We start from the raw sequence: 20,736 nt of genomic DNA on the forward strand, positions 1-20,736 counted from the left end.
AAATGAGCTTGTACAGCTTCCAGCAGGTGCTATAAAGCAGAAAATTTGTACATATGCAAACTCAGCGAAATACTACTCAATTATTCTGGACTGTACACCTGATGTCAAGTCATACTGACAATACATTATGTTGATGTACTTTCAATTGTACGCTTTCATTCTTTGATCTGATATAGCTTCCAGGAGTTGAAGACTTCTTCCCACAGCCCTTACCAGTCAGTACAGCTCATCAGTCCCTGGGATTGTCCCTAACTCATTGCAATTTATTTGTATACAAGCAGGTGTTCTAAACTCCCAGATGCACATAAACTATGAATCTCTGTATAGTTGTTATTATGGCAATAATACTACAACCCTAAGCAAAACAGGAACAGCACTTTTAGCTGCCTGTCTTGATCCAAAGGGATGTTAATTTACTCTGGGGCAACACATGCCTCTTTCTTCCAGAAGTAGTTCAAAATTAATGGCCAAGTTCCTATTTTCAAATAGTAAAACAACAGCACTCATATTTTTTACTATTAGATCCCTGTGTCGGTTTCCTGAACCTATCGAGCTGATATCTCATCCTCTCATCTTCTTGTCAAAAATACTTTACTTATTATTCAGTTCAAATATTTATAACCTACCCTTCAAATGCATTCACATTACTAAAGCACGGCTTACAGCAATCAAAATATCACAATCTAATGATGATGATTATGATGATGATATGCTGTGAGCCGCCCAGAGTGGCTGGGAAAACCCAGCCAGATGGGCAGGAAATACAGTGGTGCCCCGCAAGACGAATGCCTCGCAAGACAAAAAACTCGCTAGACGAAAGGGTTTTTCGGTTTTGCGTTGCTTCGCTAGACGAATTTCCCTATGGGCTTGCTTTGCAAGACGAAAACGTCTTGTGCTTTTTTTTAAAGCCGCTTGAAGAGGCGCAGTTGCAACGGACCGTGCTTCGCAAGACGAAAAACATCGCAAGACGAAAAGACTCGCGGAACGAATTATTTTCGTCTTGCGAGGCACCACTGTAGTAGTAATAATAATAATAATAATAATAATAATAATAATAATAATAACAACAACAATAATGTTTTTATTTTCACAGTACAAAAGATAAATTTTGTGAAAACAATTGCTACAACAGTAAACAAGTAACTTGTCTGATAAACTTACAGACTTTTGCCATGCCATGTGTTAAAGGTTCATTTGATAACTCTAAAGTATCACACCAAATTTTCCCATGAGTGCTGGGTGGATTGCTACCACAGTCTGAACTATTTATGTATTCAATAAGCATTCGCCGTATGTTATAAAAGTTATATGGATTGTGTTTGCCCTTTTCCACTCTCACCTGACATATTAGTTTCTCAGCCACTGACCATACTCTGCTATAAGAAGAATCAATGTTCATATTCCAACATCTGGCTATCTCCATACGAGCAGCAGTCAACAGAAGGGCTAAGAGGTCATCTTTAGGATAATCATGAGCAGACATTATCTTAAACCCAAGCAGTGCTTAGTGCAAGGGACATTTCAATTGCTTTGTTGTATATCAAGCTTATTTCTTTGAAGACAACATTCCAGAAGTGTTTGATGATGTCACAACGCCACCACATACGGAAATATGTACCTTTGGCTGTGCATCCCCTCCAACAATTATTAGTATTATTATTATTAACCACCAACAATACTAAAATAAAAATACAATGGAAACTGGTCCAGCAGATAAAAGCTATTGAGCCCTTACCATAGGGCCATCTCCTCCCCCCACCCTATTGATAGTAGGCTTGTAACCAGGCAGAGGGCCTTCTCAATAGTGGCGCCCGCCCTATGGAACACCTTCCCATCAGATGTCAAGAAAATAAACAATCTGACTTTTAGGAGACATCTGAAGGCAACCCTGTTTAGGGAAGTTTTTAATGTTTGATGTTTTGTGTGCTTTTAATATTCTGCTGTGAGCTGCCCAGAGTGGCTGGGGAAACCCAGCCAGATGGGTGGGGTATAAATAAATTATTGTCATTATCATGATCTATTGCAGTTAATACTATAGACTACTAACAAATGGTACCCTAAATGGTAGCATAGTGGGAGAGCATACACTTTGAATGAATAAAAATAAAAATACTTCATTTATTTATATGCCACCCATCTTGACTGGATGGCCCCAGCCACTCTGGGAAGCTTCCAACAAATAAAAACATGAAACACAGTAAAACATCACAGAAGATGTTTTAAGTGAGAAGATCTCACATCCAATCCCCGCTTTGCTGGCGGAAATGAATAGTAGCATAGACTGAGAACGATTTCTGCTTGAAACCTTGTAGAGAAGCTACAATCAGGTAGACGACGTAAAGTGGACCAAGAACGCCAGCAGTGGAGTATGGCAGAAACACCATGGAAACTGTTGGGCAAAGGACCTGGACTTTGAATGAGTCTTCACGTTCAGGTGCATGCTTCACAAGGTTTACAAAGGTGTTGCCTGGGAACTATTTTAATGAATTTAAGCATTCTGATAGGGAAGGTAAGTAATTTGAAATAGTTGAGGGCACAAATCTGCATCATAGGATATGGGGCATTATGGGTGGATGCGACGAGAATCAAAAGGAGAAATGTATACACCCACCCTGAACAAAGCAGTGCAGCTAACCACTAAGAGCACACAGAACAGTGGCTGCGGATAAACAGAAACAGATTGTTAGTGTTGCTAAGTAAACCATTGTGGGGTTGCTTTAATGGAAGGCATTCCCATGTCTAGTTCAGATCAATCATTTTCTGGAACAAATTGCGTCAACTCTTTTCTACATGCCAGCCACCAAGTACTAGAGCAGCCAGGAGTTCAGGTGTTGGGAGATATCAGCCCCAGCAGATGACTCAAGATTAGAACTGGCTGCAGTAGCAGGACTTTGGAGAAAGCCCAGAGACACGTTGGGGAAAAGCAGCCGGAGAAACTGAGGAATCATAAAGACTTGTACGGGGCCATGAGGGTCATCTAGTCCCAACCTCTGCAATGAATGAATCTTTTTGCCCAACGTGGGGCTCGAACCCACAACCTTCAGATTAAAGAGTCTCATATTCCACTGACTGAGGAAGGAAAGCTGGGGAGGCTGCATGTATTTTAAAAGGCACTAAGAAAGTAGCAAAGCACACAAGATAAGAACCTGGCAGTCATGCATGGTGAGATGCATTCCTGATCTAGAACTATTTGTAGCCAGGTCTGGAGAAACTGGCTATGGCAAAGTACATGCTGCGCGTGAGGAAGGTCTCAGTCTTAATTCCCCACACCTGCACCTTGGACCGAAGAAGACACCTGCCTGAAGTCTTGGAAAGCAGCTACCACTGAGTGCAGAGCAGCCTTTACCCACATGGTGCCCTCCAAATGTACTGGGCTATAATCAGCTGACACCACCCAAGATATTAACTTAATTTGGCCTGGTTTGCAGAACCTGGTAAAGAATAACTGAGAATGAAAGTGTGAGCATGTGGGCTGGGTTCTGAATCTAGTTGCCCAGGAAGAAAATCCTTCCCCATTTACTTCAATAACCTTCTCAGAATGCAACCAAAATTCCAGAAACAAAGTAAACTGCAATATTCCTTCCAAAGATGCATTAAAACCTTGTTTTATAAATCTTATAATGTTAAATGCCACCAAAGATTTTCGAGTATTTGGAGAGATGTAAAAGAATCTCGTGGACTTAAAATATGAGATTCTAAATATTAGATTTATGTCCTGTTCTGTTATTCTAACATTCACATAGACTTACCTAAACTTTTCAAAAGTGTGTAACACATAAACAGCAAGTACCACCTGGGTCTTTGATCAAAAGGCTCCAAAACCGCCCATGGCATCTAAGTAATGAAGGGAGTGGTTAAATCCAACCAGTGGCTCAAAGGCATCAGCTTCAAGGTCTCCTAACAGTCACAAGCTGCCCAGCTCTTCTGTAACAGTGAAGTTGCTAAATATATGACATCTCTTCCCCCAAAGCTCCTCTATGACATCAAAAGAGATTAGCCAGGGGGTGAAAAACTAACAGCACTATCTGACCTATATCTACTCAGAAGTAAGTGGGGCTAGGATTATAACCAAAGACAGTCTCTTCCCCACCTGCTGCCCTCCAGATGTTCTGAACATCTCCCATCACAGCTGACCACCAACCACACTGGCTACAACTGATGGGATGCTGTAGTTCAAAACATCTGGAAGGCAGGTTGGAGAAGGATAATAATACGTGGTATTTTCCTGTTTTTGCTTTACAGTGGTACCTCAGGTTACATACGCTTCAGGTTACAGACTCCGCTAACCCAGAAATAGTGCTTCAGGTTAAGAACTTTGCTTCAGGATGAGAAAAGAAATCGTGCTCTGGCGGCGCAGTGGCAGCAGGAGGCCCCATTAGCTAAAGTGGTGCTTCAGGTTAAGAACAATTTCAGGTTAAGTACGGACCTCCGGAACGAATTAAGTACCGCTGTATTTATATATGGCAACAACCATAGTGTTTCTGAATTACATCACAGTTCAACAGAGTGTTGCATTATTTACCTAAGAATTAGTTTTTCCAAGCTCTTAAGGGTGAATCAATCAACCTTTAAAAACTACAGTGGTACATAAGGTTAAGTACTTAATCCGTTCCGGATTTTCCTACCACAGTTTCTGCCCCTCTTTATGTTGCAACCTCTGCTGGGAGTGGGGTGAAGAGAAGCAACTTTTGCTGTTCGCACCAAAACTGCTGTTCACACCAAATCTATTAAGAACTTCTTGGAAGTCAAGTACAAATGCTAGCCACAATCCTTGAGTCATTTACCCCCTCCAAGGTAGTGTTGGGAAAGTGAAGGGAACTACTTTTGATTTGGGGAATGCAATATTAACATGCCATATGATGACACAATGGACTTGAAAGATATAATGCATCTAACTCACCTTATTCCAGAGTAAAAATGGAAAAGAACAGAATAAAGACATAATATACAACAACAAAAAAGACATAAAGGAAACTGAATAGAAGGTTCAAAAGTTTTTAAGTCATAAAATTAAGTTTCTAGGGAAAGTCAGGCCATCGGTCCATCTAGGTCAGTATTGTCTACACTCGCTGGCAGCAGCTTTCCAGAGTTTCAGACAGGGAATATTCGCAGCACTACCTGGAGATACTGGGGATTGAACCTGGGATGTTCTGCATGAAAAGGAAATGCAGATAGCAAATATCGTATTTTCCGCCCCATAGGACGCACCGCCCCATAGGACGCACCTAGTTTTTTGGGGGGGGGAATAAAGGGGAAAAAATTATTTCCCCCCCCGGCACAGGGGCTAGCGCGGGGGAAGCCTGAACTTCCCCCGACCCCAGCCCCCAGAACAGGCTGCCACCCCAAGCCTTGCGCACCCAGCGGGACCTCCTGCAGGGCACGCGAGACTTGCGGACATCTGCCCGAAGCAGGGGGCGGGCTCCGCAGCTGGCCCCCTGCTTCGGGCTGCAGGCTGCCGCCCCAAGCCTTGCTCGCCCGGCGGAACCTCCCGCTGGGCGCGCGAGGCTTGCGGACATCTGCCCGAAGTAGGGAGTGGGCTCCGCAGCTCGCCCCGTGCTTCGGGCCACAGGCTGCCGCACCAAGCCTCACGCGCCCGGTGGGACCTCCCGCCGGGCGTGCGAGGCTTGCCAATATCTGTCCGAAGCAGGGGGCGTGCTACGCAACGCGCCCTGTGCTTCGGGCTGCTGCCCGCAAGCACTGCGTGCCCGGCGGGACCTCCCGCCGGGCACATGAAGCTTGCGGATAGCTTCCTGAAGCCTGGAGGTGCGAGAGGGATCGGTGCGCACCGACGCCTCTCGCTCTCCAGGCTTCAGCGAAAGCCTGCATTCGCCCCATAGGACGCACACACATTTCCCCTTCATTTTTGGAGGGGAAAAAGTGCGTCCTATAGGGCGAAAAATACGGTATATGGAAAAGACGGAAGTCAGTTCTCAGCTCAGATCTGCACAGTTAGCCAAAAAGCAAGCCGCTCCCTTCCCATGCTGACTTGCTCACGGCTCTCTTTGATACCGGGGCAAGTCAACCACAACAGCTGCACCAGGCATTTACGATAAAATCATGGAAAAAGAAACACACTGGCTGGAGGCAGGGCAATGCAAAGGGTTTAAAATAAGAACAAGGTTTGTCTTTTGGGATTCCTAACAGCTTGCAAGCCTCCACAGTTTACAGTTCTGTGTGCACACAAAATAAGGAACCTGAGGATGAAAGGTCAAATTCCATCACTAAATCCATGTGGCACAACAAGAGCGAGAGCAAGAGTGCAGTGGTTGTGTTATTGACCATGAGACCCCACTTCCTTCTCCATATGCCCTGGGCAGCAACCGTTTGTGCTTCCTCTTAATCCACCAAAACATCCTCAGCGGTGCAGTGAAATCAATCCAAGCAGCAGCATGGACTGGATAAAATTAGTCAGCTAGTATGGGTGAATACTATGCAAAGCCAGCATGGGCCAACAGGCAGAAGGCTCCAATGGGGAAACATGGGACCCCTCTCTGATTCCACCAGTGCAGAGTTTGCTTGCTCCCTGTGCAAGCTAATGGAGACCAAATCAATAGACGTTTTTCCTCTAAGTCCTCCGTGTTCTGTCTTCAAGGGATCTCTCCTAGGCTACATTGCTCTACTCCTTGGCTCCCGTTCCCTACCTCCTTCCACAATGTTCTGTAATTCCCCTTCTGTTTTTCTATCTCCCCTCATAACTGAAGCTCAAGGAAACATAGCAAGGCTCAGTCTAATCTTGGTCTTCCATCATAGCAAAACTGGCCTGACAGCTGATTTCCTCAGCATCTGCTGAAATTCTGATATCCTGCAAGTTCAGAATATTCCACATCACCATCTCTTGTCTGCTTTACGTTAGAAGCGCAATTCTTGGAACCTGGACTAATTAAGGACAGATTGGCTATTGGAGCTAATAGACGACCGAAGTTAACGGGAGTCTGGAAGAGGCTCAAAACCTTCCCACACAGATAGAAGCAGAACCCAGATGTCATGCTGATCACATGGCTAAGAGAATTATAATCCAATTCAAGATTGGGAGGATACGATTATGAAAGACCTCTAGATTCCTCAGCCCATTTCAATTACAGAATCTAACACCTTCTTCCACTATCAAGCCTGTAAAAACTAGAGAAATGTTGTATTTGTGATTTCAAAAATACATACCATCAAGTGGCAGTGGAAAAAGAAAATGGGGAACACCGTCAAACTAGCAAAAAAAGAAGATCCTGGGAACTTGGGAGTTATCAGGGATTGGGATACACCTAAACCTTAGGAACTATTATTTTTGCCTTGAATAAAAGTGTTTGCTTGAAATTGCAATGATCCTGTAAAAAAATATTTTTTTCAGCAACCTAAGAGGTTCTGTTCCTCTTGTCACCACCACAACACATGGCATTATATCACACACATATCCAAAGACTGATCTTCCCAATGGCTGCTACTGCAATCTTCAACTGCAACTTCTCCCTTCTTCTATTTAAGTTACAAGTCCTAGTATGGCAGCATATAAAGCATGGGATGTGCAATTAGCTGGCAACAAAAGTAGATGGATAAAGAAACGGCAAGTAGAGAATGGAAGGGGTTTCTTTTCCTGTGAGAGGGGTTTGGAAGGCAAGTACTTTGGAACTGTATCTGCTTAAAAATACAAAAATCTAAATACAGAATATAACATGGTTCAGAAGGCATGCAAGATCCAATCGTGTGCCTGCTGGTAAATAAGACCACATTTTGCTGTACTGCCATATTGCCCTAAGCAAAACACAATAGAAGCTGGATGCCCATTATCTGCTATTTAAGGCATTCATGTCTTAACAAAGACTTCGAAAACAGTGAATAGCTGAATATTCAAGGGGGTTGGGAGACACCATATGGCTGACTGTTGTGTTGGATCCAGTCTACAGCAACATGAAAGTACTACAGGCAGAACTAGAGGCTATGGATTTGATACTTAAGCAGTTTAGGTACACAGGATTCTATCAAGCAAGGAAGCTGAGACAGTGAGAGGGGAGATCAGACCTCATTAGTTTTGTTGTGGTTGGGTGTCTTCCTGCTTAAGAGTTTCATTTTAGCTTACTTGGGTCACCCACGTGAGCCAAAAACCTCAGTTTCAATTCTGCTTCTGGTTTTGTCAAAGTGGGCGTATAGCTCAGAGGAAGTATGTGCCTCCTTTGACATATTTCAATGAACCGAAGCGTATTATTTCAAATGATAACATTTATATACAAAACAGCTCTTCACCACTGAGGATTTAAGCCATGGATCCAGAAAACAACTTTTCTTCTACTCATACTGTTATCTTTGGCTGAGACAAGTCCACCTTAAAAAAAAGGCAAAACCTCACACTGAAGGAAATGAAAACCGTTATTATTAATAGGAACTATCGCTTCAAGTGGAGCTGGAAGCCAATCTTGAAACCATTTAAAAAATACATAATTTAAACTTGGTTCCTAAAACAGCAAATCTGGTGCCAAGATATTGGGCAAAACAAGCAAAAAGGTCCTCTCTTCAGAGGACCACTTCAGAAGGCAAGGGCACATGGATTCCAGCCTTGAATATTGACCTTAATAAACAAGCAGATGGATGTACACGTAGGAAAGGTCCTTTAATGAAAGCCCAGTCACTTCACTGGAAGTCACTTCACATCTCCCTCTTAGCCTCGCTGAAGGCTTAAGCCAATGTTGGGGAATGTGTGGTCCTTCAGTTGCTTCAGGACTCCATCTCCATCAGCCTGCATTGACAACCTCTGAAAAGCCACAGGTTCCACGTTCCTGGATTAAGCCAGACAACTCAGGCTGGACCTCCTCCCTGGACCAGGTTACAGTGGTACCTCGGGTTACATATGCTTCAGGTTACATACGCTTCAGTTTACAGACTCCGCTAATCCAGAAATATTATCTTGGGTTAAGAACTTTGCTTCAGGATGAGAACAGAAATCGTGCTCTGGCAGCGCGGCAGCAGCGGGAGGCCCCATTAGCTAAAGTGGTGCTTCAGGTTAAGAACAACTGCAGGTTAAGAACAGACCTCCAGAACAAATTAAGTTCTTAACCTGAGGCACCACTGTATTTTCTCAGAGGAAAGCTCTCCTTTATCCAGGGTTGCTCCTTGACCTCACTCACAAGTTTACCCATACAGTGCTTTCCAGAAAGCTGGCCCCGTGGGCTATGGAGGACGTGGCATAACGCAAAATGGCTGCCACGTCCTAAACAACATAAAAAGGCGCTGTAACATAAAATTGTGCAGGCATGCCTCCCCATCAATGGAGAAAAAAAGACATCTACATCAGCCACCATCACTCTTGTAACTACCCTCTATTCAGAATGAAAGGGGGCGTGTGTCTAATCCTGGCATCCAATGGACAGTGGGCATGCTTAAGAGGGCAAGTTCAATGTTGGATGGCCATATGTCATGGATGCTTTAGCTGAGATTCCTGCTTTGCAGGGGGTTGGACTAAATGAACCTTGGGTGCCTTCCAGCTCTAAAATTCTATGGTTCTAATGTTAGGAGAGGACAAGCCAGTACAAACCAAGTACTGAGCAGGAAGAGGAAACAGTAGGGTATTGTGGGTTTCTGAGGGGATATTTACACACAGGCTTCATGGGAAACAGTGGAGAGTGGCGGGACTTCCGGGTTGGCGCCATCGCTTAATGGCGGATTCCCTCCGAGCTCCGGAGGGAATCGGTTCTGCAGAGACTGGGTCTTACCGCTGCGGCGACGCGGGGACCCTTAAAATCACAGGCGTAGAAGCCTGTGAACGTAGTGACTCGGCGGCCACCATTTGCGCCCCCCCAATCCGTGAAGGAGCCTTTTTAAAGGCTTCGGAACGGGGACGGGGTGTGGTGCTGAGAGTACTCCTGCACCTGCGGAGTGAAGCCGCGAGCCATGGGCGGAGAGCACTGACTTTTTCCTTGGAATATTCGGACTCTGAAACATCAACCCGTGAGTAAACACGGAAATCGGAAGTTTAAAGAAAAATTTTGCGGATTAGGAACGAGCGGGGAAGGGTTAAAAAGGAAGTCCACCCCCCCCTCTTTGTAAATAATTTAAAGCAAAGGACCTGCTAGCTAAGGTCGAGAGAATACTTTCTTTTTTCAGAAAAAGACTTTAATTCCATGATTTTGACACTACAAGAATCGTTGCTGGAGGATAAAAGGATAAATTTTGGGAGCTGAAGTTTCACCCCCCCCCCGCAGACCCGGGAATGTCCCACGAGACTGCCTGCTGATGAAAGATTGGGAAATTTGACAGCTGTCAAGTTGGCTGTCGAGAAGGAAAAGGAGAACTTTACTTTGGTTGTTTCTGTTGGACAATTTGTAACAATTTGTCGAAAATAAGGAAGGGCTGATGCAAAACAATTTGACTTTAGGATTTGAGCTGAAAGGAATAATAAGGAATCAAAATCCCCCTAGAGGGGATTAGTGACATTACAGGAATGGCTGGAGGAAACAAAGTCCAGGCTGAATTAGACAGAGCCTTTGTTCTCTTGGGAAAGTTACAAAGCCAATATGATGTTTTGGCTACAAATGTGACAGCTTTGGGCTTAACAGTAAGCAGCATTGTTGAACCTGGTAAGGATTTGAAACAAGGAGCCTATCCAATGGAACAAACAGAGAAAATGGAGAGCTTTGACAATATGGAGCAGATGACAGATGTTGTCCCTGAAGAAAAGGAGGGAGAAGCAGAAATTTTGCAGAAGTCACAGGAGAGCAGCATTTTGACACCTGACAAGATGAGAAAAAAGGAAAATAAAAATCTGATGTGGAGAGCTTGGCCTGAATTGGAGGTGGAAGTTGGAGCTTGGGGGACATTTGGACCTGAAAGGAATATAAAACAAGATTTGAAGAACTTCGTAAGTTCTACTGTTGAATACGGAGGTCTGGCTGGTGGAAATATGGATCCTGTTGGGCCGGAGCTTCTTCGAGATTTGGAGTTTAACATTAAAGACTATCAAAAAGACTGGCAGAGAGGAACTGAAAGAGAACTGAGAGCCTCGGATGTGAGATCGCCAGGCTAAACAGAATATTTGGACTGATGTTTGTTGTTGGGGACTGAAACCAGGAAAAGGGTGGGGGGAATTTGGGAATCCAAAGGGTATATAAATATAGTTTGTTTTATTTTTATTTTGCTTTGCTAATGGTATGGAAATGGGGAAAGACGTGGAAGGGAAACTCTTGGTCGATCTTAGGGAAATGATGGGTAAAATTGAATAAGTTGAAATTGTCTTATTTTTAAAATGGTTAAAACTAAATGAAAATAAAGTGAGTAAATATAAATTGAGGAAATGGAGGAAAGAAGAAAAGTTAAATAATAAAATGATAGAATAAATTAAATTAAGTTAAAATGGAGAAGCAGATCAAGGATTTGCTGAACCAATAATTTAAATTGGAATACAAGAAGGGGAGGTGTGAGGAGGTCTGAGAAACAGGGTAAAAGAGAATAAGTATATGAACAATCAGGTGTTTTTAATTGTTTCTTTTTATGTTTTTGATCTTTGTATTTTTCTTGTTTTTTTCTGTTTATTTTTGTGTATGTTGTTATATGTTTTGTTCTTTATGAAAACGCTAATAAATATTCATTTAAAATTAAAAAAAAAACAGTGGAGAGTGTTGGCAACCCCTAGAACATTTTTAAAACATCATCAAATGTATGGTAGTTGAAAAAGAAATGCAGCCTGGTGAGGGGTTGATCAGAAGAGGAGAAGAGGAATGGTGAAATATCTCTTGTGAAAGCAGGCATGGGGAGGGGAATAAGGCAACCTGAGCTGAACTCAGCTAGGTAAGCAAAGTACATCATAGGGCAAAATGGTAAGTTTCCATTCCCACAGGCTAATTGAGAAACATGCAGAGCAACATCAGGAGGAGGACTGATATTTTTTTTAAAAAAGAGTTTAGCAGCTCAAGATTTAGAGGATGGTAGCCAATAGGGTTTTGGAAACACAGGAACAGTCAACATGGATCAAAGACCTGAAAAGCAAACTAATTGTTCATGCACAGACACTACAAACATGCATCATTTATAAAGAATGTACAAGTTCTGCATACAGTAATAGCTTGCACACGCCGACTGGATATTAACAAACAGAAAGATGTTGATCAGTTTAATGAGCAGCAGCTGTGGACGCAGGTAAATATGCTAGCAACCACACTTCCTTTTTCCACTGCATCACTCGCTTGTTAAAATTTAAAAATACAAAGCACTAAACAAGCAAACAAAAATTAATCTATGCCCAGTATAAACCCAAAGGTACTAATTCATGCATGTCTGGATTACCCTAAGCCTCAAAAATATAACAAATCCAAACACTGCGTAAGATCCCCAGAAACCCCATCCATCAACCACCTGACAAAGCTTTTCTCAGGTCCCATCAAGCACTTCCATTTCAATTATTCCTTAAGCACAAAGACCTGCCAACTTTGATGGCTTATGCTTAAGCAGCACTGCCTCACCTTCCACTCCTTTGACTGCTGCTAAATCAGGAGCGAATCCTATGTAGGTTATCCTCTGCCAAAACGGCTCCTTTCAGGGTTCATCAACGTAGTTTGCCCAACGGCATTCTCGTAGCCAGTACTGTTCTGCCACCTCTGTTCTTAATTTTCAAAAACCTCTCAGATATATTTAGTTATGCACTTCTACCACACTATCAGAAGTGAGTATGAAGCATAGCTGTTAACTTTTCCCTTTCTTGCGAGGGATCCTATTCGGAATAAGGAAATTCCCCTTAAAAAAAGGGAAACGTTGACAGCTATGGTATGCAGAAACCTGTGCTACAACTATTGAAAGTGTGTGCCCCCCACACCTGCCGCATACCATGAAAATGGAAGAAAACTGGTTCATCTGGGAGTATGATAATATTCTGTACCAAGCAGAATAGTGGAAAGCAACATAAGGCAACATGTGATGCAATGACAGACAAACTGAACCACAGTGAAATTGCTATGACCCTGATGTGTGTTAACAAGGGTCCCCTGCAAAGAGAATCCTGAAACAGAATAACTACCACTGGGTTTAACAGCCACCGTGCAGGTTAGCAAAATCAGGGCTGATTCATGCATCTTTTGAGTGGTTCATTAATTTGTACCTGGGATGTGGAGTATACCAGAGAGCCCTGTTACAAGCATAAGCTCCAGCAAACCGCCAGCCAACCCACTTTAAGGTCGCTTGCCATGGCAAGCTTTATCGTACCTGTGATGAAATATCAGATGACCTCTTTGCTACTGAAGCACGAGTCAACCCAGATATATTGAAGTGGATGGTCACACTCCCAAGGGCACACATATTGGAAACAAGCCTTTGCCCACACTTGGTGAAAAGTGTAACTATCTCTCCACCTGACCTTCATTGCAGATTTGAGGCCAACACACCACCAAATTCCTTAGAGAAGAACATGGATAAAAGAATAGCAAATAACAGTACAGTGGTACCTCGGGTTAAGTACTTAATTCGTTCCGGAGGTCCGTACTTAACCTGAAACTGTTCTTAACCTGAAGCACCACTTTAGCTAATGGGGCCTCCTGCTGCCACCACGCCGACGGAGCCCAATTTCTATTCTTATCCTGAAGCCAAGTTCTTAACCTGAAGCACTATTTCTGGCTTGGTGAAGAGTGTAAACTGAAGCGTATGTAACCTGAAGCGTACATAACCCAAGGTACCACTGTAATGATAACACAGCAGCTTAAATTATGCGGTGCTGGGTTTTTTACATTGCTGTTATTAGGCAAAGAAGAGACTTGGGCTGAGCTGACTTTGGGGAGTAGGCGCTATAGATAGAACAGTTCACTTCCCTCACTTCTTAACAGCCACACCACATCATGTGTGGCACCACCTTGGCACCTCTGTCTGGATGTAAACGTGCACAAACTGCTGCAGCTGAGACAGGTTTTACATTTATACAAACCTAAGAGTGGGGGCATGTTCACTGGGAAAGTCTCGTTCATTTTGTTTTCCATGAATAGGATTTGCATTCATTGCTTTCCCCCATTTATTTCAACAGGAGCTCCCTACTAATCTTCTGCTACCCGTAATTTCCATGCCTTGCATCTGAATAGCATGACGTTTCAGGCATTCTACGTGAACTCCAGCCTCACAAACCAGGCATCATGCCACCTGTCAAATATAGATCGAACAAATGATTCTCATTTTAAAGAGCCCCTTTGATATTGGTTGATATCTTTGTGCTTCCTCTTTGCATACAGCCCTGCAGCCTTTCTGTGGTCTCCAGAGGCATTGATAACCCCCCCCCCAAAAAAATAGAAATGATTTAAAAATAAATCAAACAGAAGCCAAATCTTTTTTAAAAAAAAAAAAAATCAGCATTTATTCATTCGAACCCCCTTCATTTTCATAATGAAAACAAATGAGATGGATTACCTGTGTTGCTTGCTATTTATTTTAAAAACGAATGAAAACCAATCTACCAGTATCCTTTTTCTCTATACACCAATGAAACAGGGAAACCTGCCTAGCTTCCTCAGCGGCGAAGTATATCAGGGTTTCTTTAGCAAATTGAAACTTTCAGGCTCTAGTCTCAATCTAAACACTACTCCACCCTCAACACCTGAACTCAATCACTTTGTCTACCACACCCTCCCCTTCCGAAAGGATGAATGCCAGCTGTCACTTTTAATCAAGAAGATTTACCACTCCAGGGTGGACCTTGGGCAGAGGGAAAGGTGAGTAAGATACAATGCAGCCAACTTTTCTGGAAATTCAAAACCAGAGGCACTCAGTATTACACATTCAGCCATCCCTAATAATAATAATAAGCATCTAAGCCAGTCTTTCCTAACCTGGTGCCATCCAGATGTTGCTGGACTCCAGATCCCATTAATCCCAGCCAGCCAAATGCCAGGTATGATAGGAATTGCAGTCCAAAACATTTGGAGGCCACCAGGTTGCAAATGGCTGATCCAAACATTAACGTTCTTAAGAGCACTTTGCATACACGACCTCAGTAATTCTTGTAAGTCAAGTCAACATGATTTTTAAGAGGAATGCTGTGGCTTGAAGTTAGTGGCTTATTTGCCTATTAAAATGAGGACAATGGAGGAGTAGAGTTTTGAACAAGGGAACTTCACAGCTCATAATATTAGAGGGAAACTGTTTTTCTTTAGACCTGTAAAAAAAAAACTTAAGCTATATTAAGCTTAAAATGGGACTTGACTCCCAGTCCAGCAATCATGTGGTGGTATGAGATTAAAAAAAGGAAAGGGGGAGAGCATGAATAACAACATGTGTAGTCTGCCCCATAGCCTGTAAATATAAAATAGCTTACGGAACTACATGGGACTGTAGATAACAGTACGGTAAATCCATCTGCCCACTCCAGTAAGGGCAAGTTGACAGAGGTTCAAGGTGGCTGCTTCCCAGCCAGATTATGTCCCTTCATTTGGATATTCATCAAAACTCAAACCCAGATGTCTCCTAGAAGCAATATAAGACTTCCTTGGCCTGACTTTTTAACAGCTTGTGTGATGCTACAGGTAGAGGTTTCAGCCTATGCAAGAAGATCGCAAACAAGTTAAAATATTTAAGTATGATCCAGCAAAAAAGAAAAAAAAGGTAAGATATATTTAAGACACCACTGAAAGACCCACTTACAATTTGGGCTCCAAACAATGCTTATGGGTAAAAAATTAATATCAATGGGAAAGCGACGTTCCACTGGGTTAATGGAAAATAAACCAGGATTGAAGGTTTTCTCTGAACCAGGAAACTGCTATCTACTTAATACACCTTCAATGGAGAAAAACCATGCATGCAAGTTCACTGCAGTTTGACATATAGGTTTCATATTCTTTTCCATATGCAAGGTCCTTCTTGGTTATTTAACAAAAAATATTTAACAAAATGTACATGGCACTTGACCATAATAAAATCAGTTTGCAAGACATTATATGGCCTCAGACAAGTCATGATTACTCAGTCACCACTGTCCAACAGCTATAATAGTGGCTTGCTTTACAACACTGTAAGACTAAGACTGGCTAGAATTCAGGCTGTATTAAAAAACAACAACTATGTAAATAACAGAGAGTAATTAATTTATTTTCAAATAGACATAAATAATAGTGGGGCTAGAAAATCTGGTGGTTGCTTAAGATGCAGGACCCAAATAAAATAGACATGGCTTTGGGGAGGCAGGGAGAAAAAGACAGAGAAATTGAGTTTATGTAAACATTATGCCATCTGGTTTGGATCAAACCAGAACCAATCTGGCAGAATTCACAGGGAAACTCAGCACAAAGTCACCAGGAGGAAAATTAAGCTGTATTTAACTGAGCAAACTGATTCAGAGTAAACAGTTTTCTTTTGTGATTCTTTCCTCCATTCAGGATTAACAAAGTTTTGTTTCCCACATGCCAAGGCAGTTTTGATTCAAGGCCAAAGACAAAGGGATTGCCACTAACCTTGAAGGAGGAATATAGCCTTCTCCAATTCTGATTTTGTGAAGAAGTTTTACAGGTGCCTGCAGATTTATGTCAAAGAACTGAACTCAGTTATTTAACTGATGGGAAGAGAAAAGAAGAAAAACTTAGGTGGGAGACTAAGCTGAGAATTAATGGGCAGTTAACACTTTGTGGCAAATGAGGAGTGAGGTGCTATAACAATTCTGGGATGCGCTTCTGTACAAAACAGATGGAGCACTGCATTTATTTAATAGTCCCCAACACAGTAAAACAGATTCCTGCATGTTGTGAACTAGCATACTCAGGAGAGAAGCTGAGCATAGCCTTTACCTGGTTTTGCTGATCACCTTCAGACAGAATTTTCTTTTCAGAGAAGAATACCAGCACAAGAGCTGTAGACTAAATTGTGGTAGATCCCACAATTTTACCTGCTCACTCTGAGAGCTATTCAGAAAGGCTATGACCTGAAACATCGCCAAACAAACCTAAAGAACAAATGCACATTAAAGATCACAGCCTTGTACAGCATAGCGCAAAGGCAGAGCATTGATAGTTGCTGCAACGCCCATCACAAAGGTGCTTTTATTCAGTCTCCCCTCCTGCCAGACTTTAGCCTTTTGTCTCACAACAGGTGGAATGAGAAACTGGGTGAAGAGACCAGTGTGGCAAGAGATACAGAAGCTCAAAATAACTTTGAACTTTTTAAAAACAGGATCTGATCTTCCAAGCTGATATACACCGATCCCAGACTTCAGCGAAGTGAAACCACAGCAAGCCACAATCAACGCCAATGTACTTTGTGAGTACAGCACTTCCCAACGCTATTTGTGTTAAAACAAAATCTCGACTACAGCATACGAAATATTGTGAGTAATAATAATAAATGCACAGTGGGTATCAATAAGTAATTTTAAAAAATCAAGTTGCTATTAAAAACACAGGGATGAGAAATCTGGAAGGAAGGAAGGAAGGAAGGAAGGAAGGAAGGAAGGAAGGAAATACCACCCTTGCTTTTTAAAAACTAAGCAGTGACAAGAGTCTGATAGATTCTCTCTCTGGAAAAAATGTTCCACAATCTCAGCCCCATGATGGAAACAGATCTATCCTGAAGGCACTGCCAGATGTCATTCCAACCACAGGATAGTAACAGAAGCAGATCTTAGAGACTGGATAAAATGATAGGCATTCCTTCAGATATACTATATGCTGAATGCATATATTGACATGGAAAGACAGAAACCCATACAGATCTGTTCACACCTTCTGATTGATATGCATTTCTGCCCAACTGTACCCCAAAGACTCAAGGTAGATAACAATTATTTGAAGGTAGTAATCAATTCATTAACAGCTGTAAAAATAAGTATGGCAAAGAATTGGGTAAACAGTAATGCACCATCCTTAATCGACTGGATTGGGAAAATGTGATCCACTGTAACAATGATAAAATTAACTTACTATTAAGAGAATATGCATAAATAAGGGGGGAAATGTTTACAGGAAAATGGACTGTGTTCCTTATGGTTTGGAATAATAAATACCAAGACAATGTGCAACCTATATGATACTGTCTTCTTATAAATCTGATTTGGGAGTTTCAAGAAAAGATGGCTAACAAAAGACAGAGAAGGATACACAGGGGACGGGTTTAAACTGTGGAATCCTATGCATGCTTACCCAGAAGACCCTCGGTGTCATTATTATAAATATCCCGTTTGCTTAAAAAGTCCATTTAAAAAACACCACAAATGTGAAAGGATCACTATTGTCTTTAGCAGCCTTTTAGATCTAGGCACAAGTGCTAAAGAATGTGTACACACCATACATTTAAAGCACAAAGAATCATAGGAGCTGTAATATACCCACCACAGAGCTACAGTTCCCAGCAACCTTAACTACAGTTTCCAGGATCAAGGGGGCGGGATTTCAATGTACAGTGTGTATTCAAATGCAGGAGTGATAGAATGCATAGGTTTTGGTGTGTCACCAGGCACCTGCAAAATGTCCTCTGTATTTATTTTTAAATCAATCTCAAGACTCCTTCAGTTTTGACCTCTCCATTAAAAAAAGCAAACCATCCCTGTCATTACCTGGGAGCAAGTTCTTGCACGGAAGCACTGTTGAAAATCCATGACCCTTCTTGAAGTAAACTTCCGAATGCTTCTTAATTCACAGGAACATGGGAGTCTCATTTATGTAGCCCAGAAAAGTGCATGCTGGGAATAGGTAGATCTGAGAATCAGAGCTAGGGAGGAGTGCAGTGGTTATTTTTAGTTACCCTTGGCAGATCCTTTAGTTAAAAAAAAAAGCCCATCTTGCGAGAAAGAAAGAAAAATGATTAATTTTACCATGGCAGGCTGGATTTTGAACATGCCCCGTGTGATATAACTTAAGGCATAAATCAACAAATCCACTTGGGTTGTTAGGGCACTGCTTGCTTCTTTAGGCAATTGTACAGGGCGTGGATGGGGAATGATGCCAGGTGACCTCTAAGGAACATATCTGTATAAACTTCTGAAGCAATGCCACACCCGTGGGTCTTAATACCAGCCTGACCAGGGGGACGGGTGCAAAATGGCAGCCATCAAGTTGCACTCCTCTTGAAAGTTGGTAGTGTAATACTCTGCAGAAAACACACACGGTAATATTTTAAGTGGTACCAATAAGGTGGTGTTGCAATTTGTGTGTGTTCTTGAGCATACTTTGGATCTAGGGACCTGAAGAAATCTCTCTCTCCTCCTCTCCAACACTCACAATTGTCCTGAACGAATATTAAGTAAGGAAAGTTCTCCGCACCCTTTCTTTGGGAGCTAAACATTATGTGGAGACACAAGACAAGGCCTCCTTTATGGTGGCACCCCAGCTATGGAACACCCTCCCCTCTGATCCCACCTGGCACCAGCTCCGAATTTGTTTCAGGCTGCATGTCAAGAACTGGTTATGAGCTCAGGTACTTGACTGCTGTTAAGTTTACGGGCTATCAATACGAACCGGCTTACTGCTTTAGTAATCTATTAATTTAGGTATCTGAAGAAGTGTGCATGCACGTGAAAGCTCATACCAATAACAAATTTAGTTGGTCTGTAAGGTGCTACAGGAATTATTTTTATTTTGCTTTAGGTGTGTTACTTTATGCAACGAATTATAGCTTTAATTATGCACCCTGCTCAGAGACCAAGTAGTAAGGGTGAGTTATGATGAGGTGCTCTTCCTTTCCACACAGTCCAAAGGACTGCTCCCTCTCCTAGGAATCTTCAGAGATCCAAGATCTTCTTCAGAGTCCCTTTTAAGAATCCATCTGCTTTCAGATGGACTTTAATGATGCCACTCCAATTATGCAACTTCACTCCTAGCAAGGCCCACCCAGGGATTGCCCTGTTATGATTCAGATGCCGGGACAAGACCTTTTTTATTTGATGTTGCCTGCTGTAAAACTCAATTGTTTTACCTGGTTTTTTATATAACTTTTACTACCACCATTGCTTTTACAGTTTGCTTTGGGATACTGATTTTTTTTAATTGGATGTTTTAACTGCATGTTATTCCACACCACTTTGGAACATTCAAATTAAAATAGAAAAAGTGAGCTGTGAGTCTTTGAAATAACAATAAAAGGAAGGAAGGCAATGATTAGCATTCAAGGCTCTACAGCAAACTGCAGACACAAGTGCTATAGAAATAGCCACTGGTTCTGCTTGGTAATCACCCCCTGAGCACCACTTCTAGAGCTTTTTTGCAGGAACATTCAGCTGCTTAAAATACCTTCCTTTCCTACTGATTGAAATTCAAGACTTTTTTTAAAAAAGATTTCTAAAAAAAACCTATAACACACAAAATAAATCAGTCTAACTAAAATCCCCCTCCCAACAGAAATCAGCAGAATTAGCAACATTATTATAAAACTACATGCAGTTAAATTCTACCCAAAGCTTGCTTTTACGTAAACACAGCTTTCATCTGGCCCTAAGCTGATATACCCATGGACAGCATCCTAAAATCAATTTGCACTGACAGAGGAGTCTTAACTTCCAAAGGTAGGGAGGAACTAGAGGAGAACCTTAGCTGCAGATAATAATAGTGCTATAGCTGCCAACATGGTGGCTGTCTGCATGCTCCCCAGTGCCCCTAAAGTCTCCCCTGGCACCCTCCCAAGGCCTCTTCTAATTTTTGGAAGTTTGGAGGGAGGTGGTTTTCCTTAGTTTTTTTCACCTTTAGGAGACAAGCTCTAGCTTCCAGCCAACTCAGCCATCTTGCTTTCCTATCCCCAGAATGCATCTGAACTCCACCAGGGACAAACCAAGCTAGTGCTTTGCTTGTGCTCAGCCAAGGTGCCTGCATG

At 42.3% G+C, this 20,736-nt stretch overlaps 1 protein-coding gene across 15 annotated transcripts in view; it reads right to left on the reverse strand.

The window, feature by feature from the left end:
• Positions 1-20,736, reverse strand: part of ST3GAL4 (ST3 beta-galactoside alpha-2,3-sialyltransferase 4) — a 173,505-nt gene that overhangs the window by 34,697 nt on the left and 118,072 nt on the right. Inside the window, exons 1-2 of one of the 15 annotated variants that reach the window (XM_082200617.1) lie at positions 20,607-20,729; positions 18,488-18,642 (exon numbers count right to left, since the gene is read on the reverse strand). The exons of 8 other annotated variants lie outside the window; for them this stretch is intronic. In XM_082200617.1, the coding sequence (XP_082056743.1) occupies positions 18,488-18,589 (102 nt within the window). In that variant the 5' untranslated portion in view covers positions 18,590-18,642; positions 20,607-20,729. Of the gene's footprint in view, positions 1-3,749; positions 3,923-18,487; positions 18,643-20,606; positions 20,730-20,736 lie in introns of those variants that run through there. 6 more of the 15 variants (XM_082200618.1, XM_082200606.1, XM_082200615.1 and 3 more) reach the window with 6 other exon arrangements.

The sequence above is a fragment of the Podarcis vaucheri genome, assembly GCF_965113315.1.
Source record: "Podarcis vaucheri genome assembly, chromosome: 15".
Lineage (NCBI taxonomy): Eukaryota > Metazoa > Chordata > Lepidosauria > Squamata > Lacertidae > Podarcis > Podarcis vaucheri.